Here is a 15,211-nt window from a genome sequence, read left to right as displayed (position 1 = left end):
TTGAAAAAAACCAAATATACCTGTGCGTCAGTATCTTTATTACAAAAATAGCATAATAGAGGATTCAGTCTATTTTTGCTTTCTGAGGTGGCCTATAATAGTTGCACAGATGAGTAAACTGAACTGCTCTCCATAGTCAAGGGGGTGATTAATGCTCCAGAACAGCTACCGTGAGGGCCACCAAGGGCACCGATGAGGGCACAGGATATGCCTTATGACTTGGAGACTGGGTCCCTCCCTATCTGTGTTGTCATCATGCTCACTTGGAAAAAAAAGTTCTTAACTTAAAGGGCAGAGTGATTTAAATTGGGCTGTTTTCCCTTAGGAATAAATTAATAAAAATACTTCACCAGAGAAAATCAGTAAAAATTTGACTGACTTTTTTTTTGTTTTTTTCTGATGTGTGAACAATCAAGTCAATTAAGCACGTACTTTTAAATATGTTGCTAAATTCAACCACAGACCAGTTTCACTGAAATTATGATGAAAGCATTAAAGAATCTTGTTGATATCAAGGAATTGTAAAATCTAGTATACAAAAACCAAATTTGTAAAAAAGAAGAGCTTCAGGATTTCCAGATGTTTGCTAAGCTTAATGGATAGACAGTGTTTCCAGAGAAGACAAAGAAAACTAAATATACACCATCACATTTGTTACTTTTTGTTTTGTTGCACCCATTACATAAAAAAAATATTGTTGTTTTAGCTTTGACTCTAAATCCTAGCTGCATTTGTGTAAATAAAATCAATCGAAGATAGCTGCAGGTAACCAATCTCTTTAATTTGATATGTTCCAGACAACCTTTTATTATGTTTAAATATGAGAATATTTTACTTATTGCAAAGTATCCTGCATAATACAGGTGCTCCGCTATAAAATCTTCTCTCTCACTTGTAATTCAGTCATTCTAAATTTAAAATACCAGTATACAGTACTAAAACCTCCAATTGAAGTTTAATATAAAAATATCAGCACAAAACTCCTTTTTAAAGTCTGTTTATTGTGAGCAACCCAAATGCCTGCTTAATTATTATTAGTTGTAGTATATTAATAGACTTTGCACCCCTACAGTTGCTAATTCATACCATCGCAGGTATTTTGATGAGATAAGAAATACTAAGTAAGAAAACAGTAAGTATTCAAAGGGTTAATTTGCTTTTAATAATAACAAATTAGTTTTTTGCATCTTCTTCAGTTCAAAATCCAGCTTTGAGACTGAGGAAGGCTTCCAAATCACATCAATTAAATAAGAGTGGTCCTTTTAACCAGTAGCAGTTTGATTGCCAATGACTCGAAGAATCTCTTTATGAATGCTTGGTTCCTGTGTATTTATACTTGTATCACCCACTTGACCATCTTCATAACTAAAAAAAGTAAAGAAAATAAAATCAAATTAGTGTTTTATTAAGCTACCTAAAAACATCCACGACTGTTTCATTCAGTAATCAAGAGTGATTATTACTTATGTTAATATGTTTTTATTAAAATGTACTGCTGCACTTCACCACCATATGGAGATCCCAAACTCTACAGTGAAGGGTGGGTAAGTCTGCCACTGTCACTGAAACCCTGATGCCGAGTAAGCCACTAGGACCCAAAGGGTCAAGAGGAAAAAGCTCACACCATAAACAGGAATGAATTAATGAATTCCTCAACTTTAAAACATACAATCGAATAGAAATGATATTTTACAATATATGGGTAGGCTTACTGTAACATGAGGTATTGCTACAGAGTGGAAAAAATCAGTAACTCTCCATTCATTTATTCTGTAACAAAACAGCTCCTAAACCTAACAAAAGTACATACAGAGAAAGATAAAAACTTGATACTGAAAAGAAGTAGGAAGAAACATCTTTTATCTACTTCAAGTACATCTGTTGGAGGGAATGTGGGGAAAAGGTCTAGGACAAACTGAAGATTAATGTTAAAATTTTGTACTCACACAAAGAAAAATCTTGTACACACATGATCCGTATTGGGAACTACCCATATCTCTCCATGTTTGTGCAGATCGGATGAAGTTATCACTATTGGGGAAAGAATAAATTTCATTGCGATGAAAACATGCCTGGAAAATACCACTTTAAAAGATTTGCCTTTTTATATACTTTAAATAGCCTTCTGGGAAAGTGTAGTTTTCAAATGCATGTCTGTAATGTGGTGTAGAATCTGAGTTGGCTGTTAGTACAAACAGGGAGATGAACTTAATCTTTGTTTCCTAAATATACTATATTTTCCAGTAAACACAAATGTCTGATGTATGTGAGCCAGTTGTTAACTGGAATGAAAAATGAAAAAGTATTATGTATTAAAAACTGATTTTAAATGGCCATAGGGCTGTTAAGGAGGATGTGAGTCAACTAATCAGACTTTGGAACAGAGATATTTCTGTTTGATGGTGGCTGAGCCAAAGAAAAAAAAAAGACAGTAAAGACAAAGCCTGAAACTGAGGTATGACATATCTGGGATTTGAAATATTACCAAATTTTTTTTAAAAAAGTAAGCAAAGAAATTATGACTCAAGGGGATCATGAAGCTTGCTAAAACTTGCTCAGTGTTCAGAAAATAGAAATGTATTTGATGATAGGTTGTTTACCAGCAGAATGAGGACAATAAAGAAAAGAAACCTTTTTATTGAAATAAAGGGTAGGCAGGTAGATTTTATAGGTAGAAGCTATACCATCAATCTGTATTTGAAAAGATTTCTATAAATGTATTGAAACAACATCCTTCTGGACAAGGTGTCCAGCTATGGGGTGAGTGGGTTCATTGTGCACTGGATGAAGAACTGGCTGAAGGGCTGAGTGCAAAGTTTTGTAGTGAATGGGGCTACATCTGGCTGACCACCGGTCACCAGCACTATTCCTCATGGCTCAATTCTAGGGCCAGTTCTGTTCAATATCTCTGTCGATGATCTGGATGCAGGAGTCAAATGCACCAGTAACAAGTCTGCTGATGATACGAAACTGGGAGGTGCTGCTGAAACTCTCGAGGGACAATAGGCCTTGCAGAGGGATCATAGCCAATATACTGGGCTATGATTAATGGTATTAAAAAGTCCTTGTTAAAGATGCAATTTTTTTTTTTTTTTAAGAAAATTCATGCATTAAAGGCCAAGTAAATTCTACTAAACACTAGATTTATTTCATATCTTCTTCTAAAAATTTTAGAACTAAACTAAACTGAACTGTCCAGTTCAAATTGAATTTTCAGGCTGATTGACATCTCCTTAATCACGTTAAATATTTCCCTTTAGCATCCTCAAAATATATATACGTCTAAAAAAGTAGTGAGTATATCTTAAAGCTTTCATTTTGAAAGTAATATCTTTTCCACTGCCTTAATTTTTACTTCTAAAAATAAACAAATGCTCCAAATGAAGGGCAAACTGAGTTTAGTATAATTTCTTTTTGTTTTGCCAGTGAGACTAATTACCAATTACTGGTACAATTCTTATTCAGATTTCATAATCCTTTGTTCTCCAAACCTGCTGAGGTTTCCTTAGTTAGTAAGAGAATAGTTAAGTCTTTCAAGTCAATTTTCAAAGAACTTCTTTTAAGTTCTTTCAATTCAAGAAATACTTTTACAAGTATGTACCAGATTTTAACTTCACAAAATTTCTGAAGCAGTCAGAGAGAACAGACTGCTTACCAGATGAACAGTCTATTTGCCTGAGCAGTGAGAAATTATTTGGAAATTCAATAGAAAAGCTGTTTTTTCTGACTTTTAGGTATTTCATGCATTTGTCAAGACCTTGCAAGAAGTCAGTGTTTCAAGTAAAAGCCATGACTTGTGTCATCTTGATGGTTTACGTATATAATCACATTTGAAAGTCAGACCAAATGATCAGTCACTATATGCACATGATTATTACATATTCATTCAGCATGTGCAGATTTGTTTGAAGAGGGAAATGTTCCAAGCTGAAATACAAAGGTCAACTGTTAAGTAAGTACTCATACACCCACCAGTAGCGTCTTACCTAAAACCAATACTGGAACTAAAGGTTTCAGTGATTAGCATCCAGTAACACTGTATCCATGACTATAACAGTTTTTCAAGGGCTTTCAGCTTACCTTCACATAAGGCTATGCATTTTAAGTTACGGCTTTGCAAAAATTGTGACTGCTGTCCCTTCTTCTGTGACTGGGATGTAAAAACATGAGAAAACTTAATTAGTGCAGTAAGACAAACTAAGTGAAAGAGTAACAAAGGAGAGGGCTGCTATCTTCAGTGGGTTATTAATGAACAAAGACACAGGCAGACTTTATAAAACTTTTCTATTGTATTTCTAAATGTAACAGAATTTCTAAAAACATTTATGTTATTTGATTGGATTACTGTAGGCAGGATTTGAACCCCTTTATCCAGAAAGAAAAGTTCCTAATTATTACAGAATGTGTAATACCATTAGAAATTTACAAGTGTTACTTATAGAAAAATGGACAGCAGAAGAAAAAAAAGGTGAATTTGACCACCAATTCTTTGACCACTACCCTGATAATTTACTAGTTTTTCCATTTCTGAGGGCTTCTGCTGTTACATACCAATCTGTCTCCAAAGTGAGATTATTCTGTAGTTTCTATGTGTTAACTATGGAGACAAATTCAAGATCTTTTTCTCAAAATTTAGCCCTAAACACAAATGCTATAAGTTTGCTTTAGATAAAGCAGAATTGGAATGGTTTAATATGCAAAAACCGTGAAAAAGAAAAACTGACTTCCTATAACTAACCACTCTCAATTCGTTTTGCTTCATTTTTTTGGTACGTCCAGAACTCAGAAAGCAACGACATACTAAGGGTTATAATGCAATCCATATTTCATTTTCCTTCTCTTCCCAAATACTTCTGCTTGGAAAAGAAGCGCACAGAAAAGACCTGGAGTACACTCCATAAATTGATACTAAAGCAGTTTGGCTGTAGTTGATGTTTGCAATCTCTGAAGTTGTTGATAATGTTCAATAAAATAAAACTGTTAGCTCTCACAAAGGGAGTATTACCTCCTTTTCAGCTCTCAAGTTCCCAAGCATAAAACTGTAAGTCTTTCAGAGATGGTTGCTGTACTGTACCTGTGATGTATTACTGGCCTTACTGCTTGAAGCTGGTTCATCTTTAGCTGACACCTTCTGCTGCTTCTTGTTCATCCCTAGGAATATTAAAGTCATGTAAAATACTCTGGCATATAAATACCATAATAAGCAAAGTTAAGTATAGAGAATGAAACAGAAACTTTATCTAGACTTATTGGAAGCCTGATTAATTTTTAAGAGTAGTTAATTTATTTCGAGTTTTAAAGTCTATCTTGGTTAATTTATCTACACATAAAAGTATTAAATTGTCAGCCACACTGGGTCCACTAAAGACCACACTTGTGCGTCAGATCTCTTTTCTATTCCTCATGTTGGTTTATATAAAATTCCTGTATTGTATCCTGGCTGCTACAGGCTTCCTTGCCTTTCCAGTATCCCATATTTCTTGGAAGTTTGCAAACATAGACTGAATCATGGAGAAATTTAACTCTTCGAAGGAAAAGGGAGTGTAGGATTCTTCTGTGGTTTTCACTGTCATCAAGTATGACATACTTCATAGCAACACAGGCCTCCTTTCTAAAGAAGACTGGATGGAAGGACCAAGAAAAGTAAAAAGATGAGAAAAATCACTGAAGCTGACAAAGCAATGCTGGCCGGCTGGCCATTTTGTCACATAATGATACTGAAACCTGCAACTTTAGAGAGTTCTAAAAAGTTTCCATACTCGAGTCATCTCTGAAAAGCTAAAAGTGCATTTAGAAATTATTGATATTGAAATTCAATAAATAGTAGTAAAAAATGCTGAGCTTTTGAAATGAATTTTGACATTACCTAAAAATACTGAAAATTTGAAAGCATAACTAAAACTCTCAAAATTATCTAAATGCACAAAAACATGCATTCCACTACACCAGTACTTTCATATGTGTGTAAATGATAAACACAACATACCTAAAGGAAAAAGTCACTGTATCTTAAAATCTCTAAAGTTTCTTAAATACACATTCGTGTATCTTGTTTCTATTATGTTTCTATTTATGATTCAATTCTTATGTGGAAAACTCTGCATGACTCACTTTGCGTTTACTAATGGGACAAATTATGATCCATCCCCTTCTTATGCTAAAGTAAGCACACTGTTCTGTACTTTCTTTGTAATCCTGACGTGGTGATACTTGGGAACAGTCTTAAATATACACAGCTGAACACATCTATTGATGAATATCTGTTGTCCATGTTAGATGGACTTAGGCAGATACTGACAAAAAACAATATACAAAAAGCTGGATTCCCACTGCATAATCAAGACCTGTTCCATTATACACAGCATCTAGTATTAGCTACTCTTCAATAACAGTTTCAAGATACCCAGCACCTTGGACAATTAGGATAGTATTTAGTAAGGGAATTTAGATTTTCCCTTTTTTTAATAAGTTAATTTGCAGCCTACAGAGATAAAATTTAATACAGTTTTGTAAACAGTGAAGCTGGGTAAGAAAAGCAGTAGACTAAAATATCCCCCTATATTTCTCCAGCTTTAGAGTGATTTATAAGTATCACCTGAGTAACCAAATGATATGCTTGACAATGGACTAAGGTAGATTCCACTTCCAAACATTGCACCATGGAGCTGGAAAAAAGCAAAATGATTGTTTAACATTAATTTGGTTATCTGGACAAAATAATGATAGGAGCAAGACGTAATGTCAATAAGCATCTGTCCCACTGCACTAATTTATTTCCTGGTAATAAACAGTGTTCAAAGAAAATGCTAAAGAAATCACGCTGCAAATACACAGCCAAAATACTGTATGTTCTGGGCACCATATCCAAATACCCAAACATCAGATTTATATATAAAATTGCATTTTCTGATTTTAAATGTATCATTACCAGAGACAATGTCTACAGAGGGTGCTTCTGTACATAGGCAGGTACACCTCAGCATTAACAAGGATGAGCAAGCTCAACGTGTGTCACATCAAAACCTTGGCAGGAAGCACAGCCTAAGCCAGCCTCTGTGAATTAACAGCAGCAACAGCTGCTTTTGTTTTCTTTAAGGTAAGAAATTAAGAGATAGTGATGACACTGGTCAGATGCTACAGAAAAATTTAGTCACTAGTTCAGCCTGAGTACTGTAGGAATGGGTTCAATCAAACTTTGCCTGAGTTAATTCAGACATATAGATCCCATCACTGCAGGACTGTGCTTTAGCAATAAAACTACTATCTGTCTGAAAAGAATAGAGGAAAGGGAAGACTCTTCTTCACCAACATCACTGTTTCATGTCATGAAGCTTGGGCTAAGCAGCAAAAGTGAACAGTTTTTATTAGCCCTGCAATCATTTTCTTGTCTGATAGATGTTATGACCACTGGGCTTCAGAGTCACACTTACTCTTACTTCTTTCCTCTGACCCAATGGTATTTACATTGTCTCCGCAATGTACCAGAGCTCTCACAGGAACACACATACATGATTTCACTCCTCCAGATACTACAATGTTGTACAGGCACTCTTGGTAACTTGCTGACTGTTCGGTACCGGGGTAAATACGAACTGGGTTCAGGATATGCCTTAGGTGTGTGAAAGATCTAAAAATGATCACTTGTATAAAATTGGACTTTATTATTCCCAGTATTTCAACCATCAACAAAAAAAAAACCCAACCATAAACAAAGTGGTTTGACGAATTTTTGTGTGTAGATCCTGCTTGCTTTAGTACCTTCCAAAGATACTAATAAAAACACCCAAACCACTAAGAGAAATAGCAGAGATTTCGATTTTTCTTTTTTTCAGTTTCCTGTGTACCCCAGTCCTTAGTCAGCACCCTGCGATCCTCCTTCAAGGTACCAAGGATCCAGAGCTGTCAAAGGCATGATGCTAAAATACACTTAGTTACAGCTCCCCAGTCCCTCCGGTATTGTCTGCTTTGCTCTTCAACAATGGTCTCCTGAAGATTCAGTCCAAGAAAACACACTGAAGTCTGCTATAGCTCCCTCCTGGCCAGTACACTCATATTTCCATTTCCAAAGAAACCAGAGGAGAAGAGAAGATGCTGCAAACCCAGGTCCTGTGAATCTAGTATGCTTTTCGATCCTACAACATGGAGATAGTTTAGGTAGCTCTAAACTTTCATTCAAACCCAGCTTTTAAGCAGTTAAGAGCTAAGCATGCTGGAGGTGCTGCTCTGCAGTGTAAAACTGAAGCACTGATTCTAGCAATGGGATTTTCTAGCCATTTTAGCAGCCACATTATTTCACTTTAATTGCATCAGGAAGTACCTTTTCCAGGAAAGAAGAGGGTAATGGAATCATCCTTTTTTCCACATATATGACTACCACAACCACACCCCCTGAAATGTGCCTAAACTGGTATCTAATCCAGCATACAGGTTAGCTAAAGTCTATTTAGTTTACTATTTACCTGCAGCCTCGTATTGGAAGCAACAACTAAGCCGTTCCTCAGGATGGAATGCCAGTTTTCAATGTGTGAACCACTAAAAAAATAAAAAATAAAACATTAAAATCCACAGCATAAAATGCCAAATGAAATCAATAATCCTTTAAAACAATAAATTCACAGATGTAAACCTTAAACAGCAAGAATGAAAAAATAGCATGGTATTCTGATAACCCTGGATTAGTACGAATATATACACTTACTGAAATGCAAAGGTACTTCCATAGAGATTTTTAGCAGCTCGGAAATTGGATTCTTTGGCTGGTGGACTGCTGAGAAGTAGGAACTGGTGGGGAGTGTGCATAAACTTTAGTTGCTGTAAAACATAACAGTGCACAAGTGAAAAGAAGTTGATTAACATAAATGCATTATATTTACAGAACGGAAGTTCTTAAGATACCATGCTATTTTGCACAATACATGACTGCATCTCAGTAACTACATGAACCAAGTTGAAATTGGTCTTATTACCATAGTTTTAACCTAAAATCAAACAGTAAAAATGTTTCTCAGTTTATGAAAACTATGGAAGATAATGAAACAGATTTCAGCCTAATATGGCTCTAGTAAGATAATTAATTGAACAAATTCATCATAGTGTTCTGATCAAAGCTGTCTTTGAACTAAGGTTCAGATCTAAAAGGTTGCAGATTACTATGCCCTTAATCAGAGCATCAGAGGCACACACTCAGAAATGAATCGCAGCACCATCCTTCTAAAATTCAAGACCTCTTTTTGAGATGTACTTATATGTGTTATATCCAGGTACACTGTGCTTGTGTACACTGCTTTCTGTACAATACTGTATCTAATATTCTGTGGAGTAACAAAACAAATAGTGAAGTTATTCTCACCCAATTTCAGATGACTACAAGGTAGACACTTGTATCTGAGCTACTCACCTCAAATAGGCTTTTATGAACTTTATTCCTTTGACATATTTCAGATATTCACAACATGATTCTCTAAGTTTTGAACTGAAACTGCCTATTTCTCACCCTTGTCTATTGATGGAGTTCATGTGATTAGTTTGAATGTAGACACCTACATCTGGCTAGAAGACTCTCCCACCTAAAATGCTAATAGGAGCCATGAGAAATGAGAAAATAATAAAGAACCCACCGACACTTACCCTATTCACTGGTAGCTTCACAATATGTGATCTATTACTAGAAATAACCCTAAAAGAAACAGTTAGATGTATTATTAGACATGGTAACCAAACAGAACTTTTCTTCTTAAAAATGTATTATGGACACCACAAAGCACCCAGCTGCAGCCCTTTGAGCCTGTGAGACGGAAGTAGACCAAATCTTGACTAGAAAATAAGTTCAAAGGCCTTACAAACAAGCTGGAGTCTTTCCAGTGTTTTCATAGGGCCTAGATGATGTCCAGAAACAGTTCAGAAACACCTGCAGTTGCAAATGTCAACCCTAACGTTAATTCTTACAGTGAGCTTATACCAAATCACACTGGTGAAGTGATTATTCATTACACTTGATACTTTAATAATTATCATCTCATGTGAGTCAATTTCATACCATTGTAGAAGAGGATGTGCAAGCGGGTCTTGTTTATCCATCTGCTTCTTTATTTCCAAGTAAGGTGCCTAGAAAAGAGTTATTATGTTCTTTATTTATAGTTGAAATCATAAGCTTAAATTCTGCATGTTAGATTGCCCAAGATTTCATCTATTAAAATGAATACATGGGATCCATTATTAGGCTCGATTCACAGTTTTACTGATATTTAGTGTTGTAGAGTTATAAATGTGTTTTGACAACAATAAGAATTAATATAGCAATTATATTGCCTGGAGTAACATAATAAGCATATAATTAGCATCAAAATGACTATTTTATAGCAAACATTGGTGGTCTCAGGGAAAACAGCAGAAGACATCTATTTATGTTTGGTTCTTGGATTAAGAAATTGGACTGGAACTTCACAGAATTAAGTCTTTCAAAATACTCCAAGATAACCCACTCCATTTTTTTAAATGTTTCATGGTATAAACTGGTAAGATACAGTATCAGCATATAAACAAAGTCCAAGAATTATTTAACACTAAAGAAAGTAAAATAGTGGTAATTTTTATTTTTACCAGATATTATATTAGGTAACAGAGATAATGGCTTTTTAAATTTTTACAAGATGTTACATTAAGTAACAGAAGTATGTGAAATTTAATATTTAATTTATTTTGCTTCTCTCTATGATTCTTCATTCCAGAATCCTAAAGTACTTCACAAATACATATAAAGTCAGATTTATAAATTGTGACGTTACAGTTATACGCCAGTTGCAAAAGTAAGGTACATGGGAGAGATTTCAATAATCAGTCATAAACAGGTGGGCTGTTTGGGGAAGAGAAGTGTAACAATAAACATAAGTACGGCTATCTGTCCCACTGTGAATACTGAGAAATCATATGGCAGCAGTCCCAAGAGACCTAACCTTCTAAGTCCCTAGCAATACTTAGCCGATCAAGAATTTTGCTATACTAGAAATAAAGCTATCCTTCAAAACACTATCACAAAATCAATTGCTTTTGCTTTGGAAATAAAGGCCCAGTTTGTCTTTGGTATTTCCAGCAATTAGTGATTATCTCGTTACATGTCCCATTCTGCTGTTATTAACTTCTATTTAAACTTCAAAAGATCTTAGTTCTACTTCATCACTTTTATTTGACTGCCATTATGGATACTCTACATCTGTTATTTTTAAAACTTATTTTAATATTATTACAACCCTATAGGAAAGAGATTATCATATTGACTTCCCCACCCAACACAGGTAATATAAACATCTTCCTCGTTCTAGAAATAGCTATTAAGTTAGGTTAAAAAACTCACCTGTGTCATCTCTCTAATTGAAGTGATACTGTCCAGTGCTTTCATGACTCGGTCATAATTCTTCTTCTGATGTAGCATAAAATAAGCAAATAAATTAAAAGAATGTTAGTCTTTGGCTCTAGAAAAACCCCAGTTCTTTTGAGTGTGTATAAAACCAAAGCTAGGATGAAAGGATTGGTCAGCAAACCAATCCTTTCAAACTCTTCTAACCACTAGCTTCCTTCCACCTTACAGACTCTTTCATTCATAGTCCAGGAAAATTCCACCCTCCTCAATTATTGTTGTGATTGTTTTTCATGATTGAATTTCACTGGAAATTCCAACACACGCTTCCCTGTTCCCCATCTTTGGGTCTTGCCAACTTCTGCCCATGGACTTTCACCTCGCCTGTGCTGGCAAGAAGCTGGGAGGCAGTTTGGGCCCTGCCAGCTCAGGAGCTCTCTCTCCATTCCTTTTCTGGTGTGACTCTCTTCCATATTCCTTCATTTGCTTCAAACTCCCACCTTGCCCAGCTACCAGACCAGCTGTCTCCTTATCAGTCCCCTTCCAAGCAAGTCTTCCTTCTCATATGCTGCAGGAAACACTCCTTCCTGAGGAACAACCACTGCTAACTGGCCTTTGCTCAGAAAAAGTGAAATGCATGCCAATGCAGGACATCCAAAGTTCTCATTTACACCCTTGGGTGTAATGGCTCAAGTGAGATGTAATGGTTCACACCTTCTTGAGAGCTGCACTGAGAGGCAGCATTTGCAGCCTGAGAACCACACAATGCAAGCACAGTTCTTTACTTCAAAATGCATGCTTGTAAAAACTTGACTATTATGTCAACATTTAATAAAATTACATTTAATGACATAATTGTTTGCAAGGAGAAAATGAGATGACAGAAATAACCACTTTAAGAATAAAGAGATGGGCTGGAACTCCCCTAGTTTACATGGTCTACATCTCCCAAAGGCCATCTTTCTCTTTGTGTTCAATGTACACTGAAAGACACAAAGAATATAAAATTCTGCATCTAGAACTCTTACCCTAAAAGAATGTCTTGGTTTTGACATAACTTCGAACACAACTTACAGTTTATACTCAAATACCTTCTCAGAGATGATTAAAAAAGCCATGAAAATAGCCACATGCTTGTGCTATGTTCTGGAGCTCTATCTCTTATAGTAAAGACTTCTAGAAAAAGGCTTTGCTTTGAAATCTCATGCATGACCAAAACCAAGCTATGATATAGTGAAAGGTAACTACTTACCCTGGGGTTAAAGGCCAGCATCTGAGGATCATTAGGATCAACTACAGAAGGATATGGCTCAAAAATGACAACTTTTCTAGGTGACTCTAACGCAGAACGACACATGGATACTAACAGATCAACCACCTATGTATAAAAAAAATATTCAATAGATGTTATTTCATATTGTATCTTCCAGTCTGCCTTTTTAATATATTCTAGCAATACCATATTTCACTGTTACCTATATTACCCAAACTGTTATTGACAGGACATAGTTTAGGACTGAAATTTTTCCATTGACCTCAACAGGCTTAAGGTTCAGCCCGGATGTTTTATACCAGGTGCATAAGTAGGAGCAGTACCTGGTCCTAAATGTTATTATCATGTCAAATTCATTGCTTGCAGTCCTGCTTTCTCTTGTATATATGTGCTAATTCCTGGATGAAGTTCATGCTCTAGGGGAATGAAGTCATGCTGGATCTGTATATCTCTGTGCAGTAGATGCCAATGAAAGAAGTTGCTCATGAATGAGGAAAGGTTTGTGAAACCTATACCACTGCCTGATGTTTTCCTTAAGACTGTAATCACAGAAAGACTTGTAAACATTGCTTCTGCTTAAGACAGAACAATGCAGCGATTTAACAGTTGTTTGCAAGGCTCACACTGGGAAATCTTCCTTCCATCCTATAATACAAAATTACAACATGCAATATCTATGATTTCAAGATTTCACCATAAGATCATACATGTAATGTGTACACAAGGCTGTATTCACATGTGTGCACATAGGCACATATACAGTTGTTCCAAAATTCATAATTCAGAGGTTCAAAATAGAATACAGTAACCACAAACCAGAAAGAATGCAGCTTTCTGGCAGCTCTGAAACCTAAATCCAGCTTACAATGAAATTCAGATGCTACATAAAAATGTAGCTGCAAATTAGCTCATTCCCCTCTTCTTTTTCTGTGCCTTCTGAAAACATTCCTATGTGAAAACAGACTTTTCCATGCAAGAAAGGAAAAGCTGAGATGAGTTGTACTTAATAAGCATCCCTGGTTCCTTGCACAACTCCACATGGGTCATATCTCATCTCACAGCTCAAGCTGTCCTAGAGGTTTTTACATACCTGCCATTATATCTGATTATTTGGAAGAAAAAAAAAAAGATGGCTCTTTAGAGAAGCAGAATGAAAATAATAATCATGATAAAAGGGAAAAGGAACTGTGCTGTGGTGCATCATGATGTTGCCATTCTCCTCTGCTCTTTTAGCATGAATGGACAATTCTCTCCATCAGTTTAAAAATGTTCTCTTAGTTCCAGTTAATCAGTATCTCACATATACTAAAAAATGAAGTTATTTAAATAAAGATCCTTTCCTTCATGGTGCTCTGATTACTTTCCAGTTTATAATATCTGTGTGATGAATGTTTCAAAATAGGGCATCTGCATTAGCATTTGCAAAGGAGACCAGGAGTCTGCATACACAGCCAGGTCAGGCAACAGGCTTGCAACTGTGTAAATGTATTACCATGAAACTGAGCCTCAGTTCATATGCCCTGCTTCTCAGAAACACTTCTCAGCCTCCAGTTACAAAACAGGGCTGGGGAAGAGTTGTTTGAGTCCACGTCTCTTAATACAGTTACTTGAAGTTGTCTTGCTTTATGATTTGCATTATGGGACTTTGACTTAAAATTGGCACAATTCTTAGAACACCATGCCAAAGCCCTCTTTTAAACCAACTGTTGACTTCTATACTGTCTCTCACCACGATATCTGCATATTACCCTGTATAGGGGAAACTGTGCCCTGATTTCCCCTGAGATCGTGGTTTTGAACTGGTGGAACACAGAGCAACTTCAACTAGGAGATAAGTCTAATACAAACTTTACAATACAAACTTGTATATGCAGTCCTTTGTTAACAGGAAGTGCTGTGGATATAGTACATACCCTTATAGCTGGGCCTGAACTCCTTTCCTTAACAGTAGGTACTGAAGTATGTAAGTAAGGACTAAAACATTTTCAAAGAGGACAAGATGACACTTGCTGATGACAATTCCCTCTTATGACATCAATCTCTTCCAGAGAGATTACAAGGAGTCTGAACTATCAACAAATCAAGACATTTAATTCTCAGGCATTTTGACTATACGACTAAAATAAGGCAAGTTCAGGCTTGAAAATTTTAGGAAGTACAACCCCTTACTTACTGTTAAGGAAGAGCTATCAGAAAATTGGGAGTGACAAAGTAGTGGTGTATACCTTAGGAAACTCCTGTGTGAAAGTGCAGCAGAAAAAAACAGGATGTGATTTCTAATAATAGGAATCTATATTTATGCTCCTTCACTACATTCTTTACTGTGGGGGTGGTGACACACTGGAACAGTTTGCCCAAAGAAGTGGTAAATGCTCCATCCCTGGCAGCGTTCAAGGCCAGGCTGGACAGAGCCTTGGGCAATCCAGTGTGAGGAGTCCCTGCCCATGGCAGGGGATTGGAACTACATGATCTTAAGATCCCTTCCAACCCAAACCATTCTATGATTCTAAGAGCTCTTCATCCCCAGGTGTAAGAAATCAGGAGAGGAAAGCAAAGGAAGAGACCAGCATGGTGGAGTCAAGACC

At 36.1% G+C, this 15,211-nt stretch overlaps 1 protein-coding gene across 2 annotated transcripts in view; it reads right to left on the bottom strand.

The window, feature by feature from the left end:
• Positions 1-1,262: 1,262 nt before the first annotated feature.
• The window catches only part of PARP8 (poly(ADP-ribose) polymerase family member 8), a gene marked incomplete at both ends in the record, with an annotated part of 108,918 nt that continues 94,969 nt past the window's right edge, over positions 1,263-15,211 (bottom strand). The window contains 11 exons of one of the 2 annotated variants that reach the window (XM_080638213.1): positions 1,263-1,365; positions 1,947-2,031; positions 4,081-4,150; positions 5,075-5,151; positions 6,596-6,665; positions 8,460-8,532; positions 8,699-8,811; positions 9,628-9,676; positions 10,037-10,104; positions 11,351-11,416; positions 12,606-12,731. In XM_080638213.1, the coding sequence (XP_080494339.1) occupies positions 1,263-1,365; positions 1,947-2,031; positions 4,081-4,150; positions 5,075-5,151; positions 6,596-6,665; positions 8,460-8,532; positions 8,699-8,811; positions 9,628-9,676; positions 10,037-10,104; positions 11,351-11,416; positions 12,606-12,731 (900 nt within the window). The remainder of the gene's footprint in view (positions 1,366-1,946; positions 2,032-4,080; positions 4,151-5,074; positions 5,152-6,595; positions 6,666-8,459; positions 8,533-8,698; positions 8,812-9,627; positions 9,677-10,036; positions 10,105-11,350; positions 11,417-12,605; positions 12,732-15,211) is intronic. The other variant, XM_080638214.1, reaches the window with a different exon arrangement.

This window comes from Psittacula echo, assembly GCF_963264785.1.
Source record: "Psittacula echo genome assembly, chromosome: Z".
Taxonomy (NCBI): Eukaryota; Metazoa; Chordata; class Aves; order Psittaciformes; family Psittacidae; genus Psittacula; species Psittacula echo.
The sequence above is the reverse complement of the archived record's forward strand: the minus strand, read 5'-3'. Positions and strand labels throughout refer to the sequence as shown.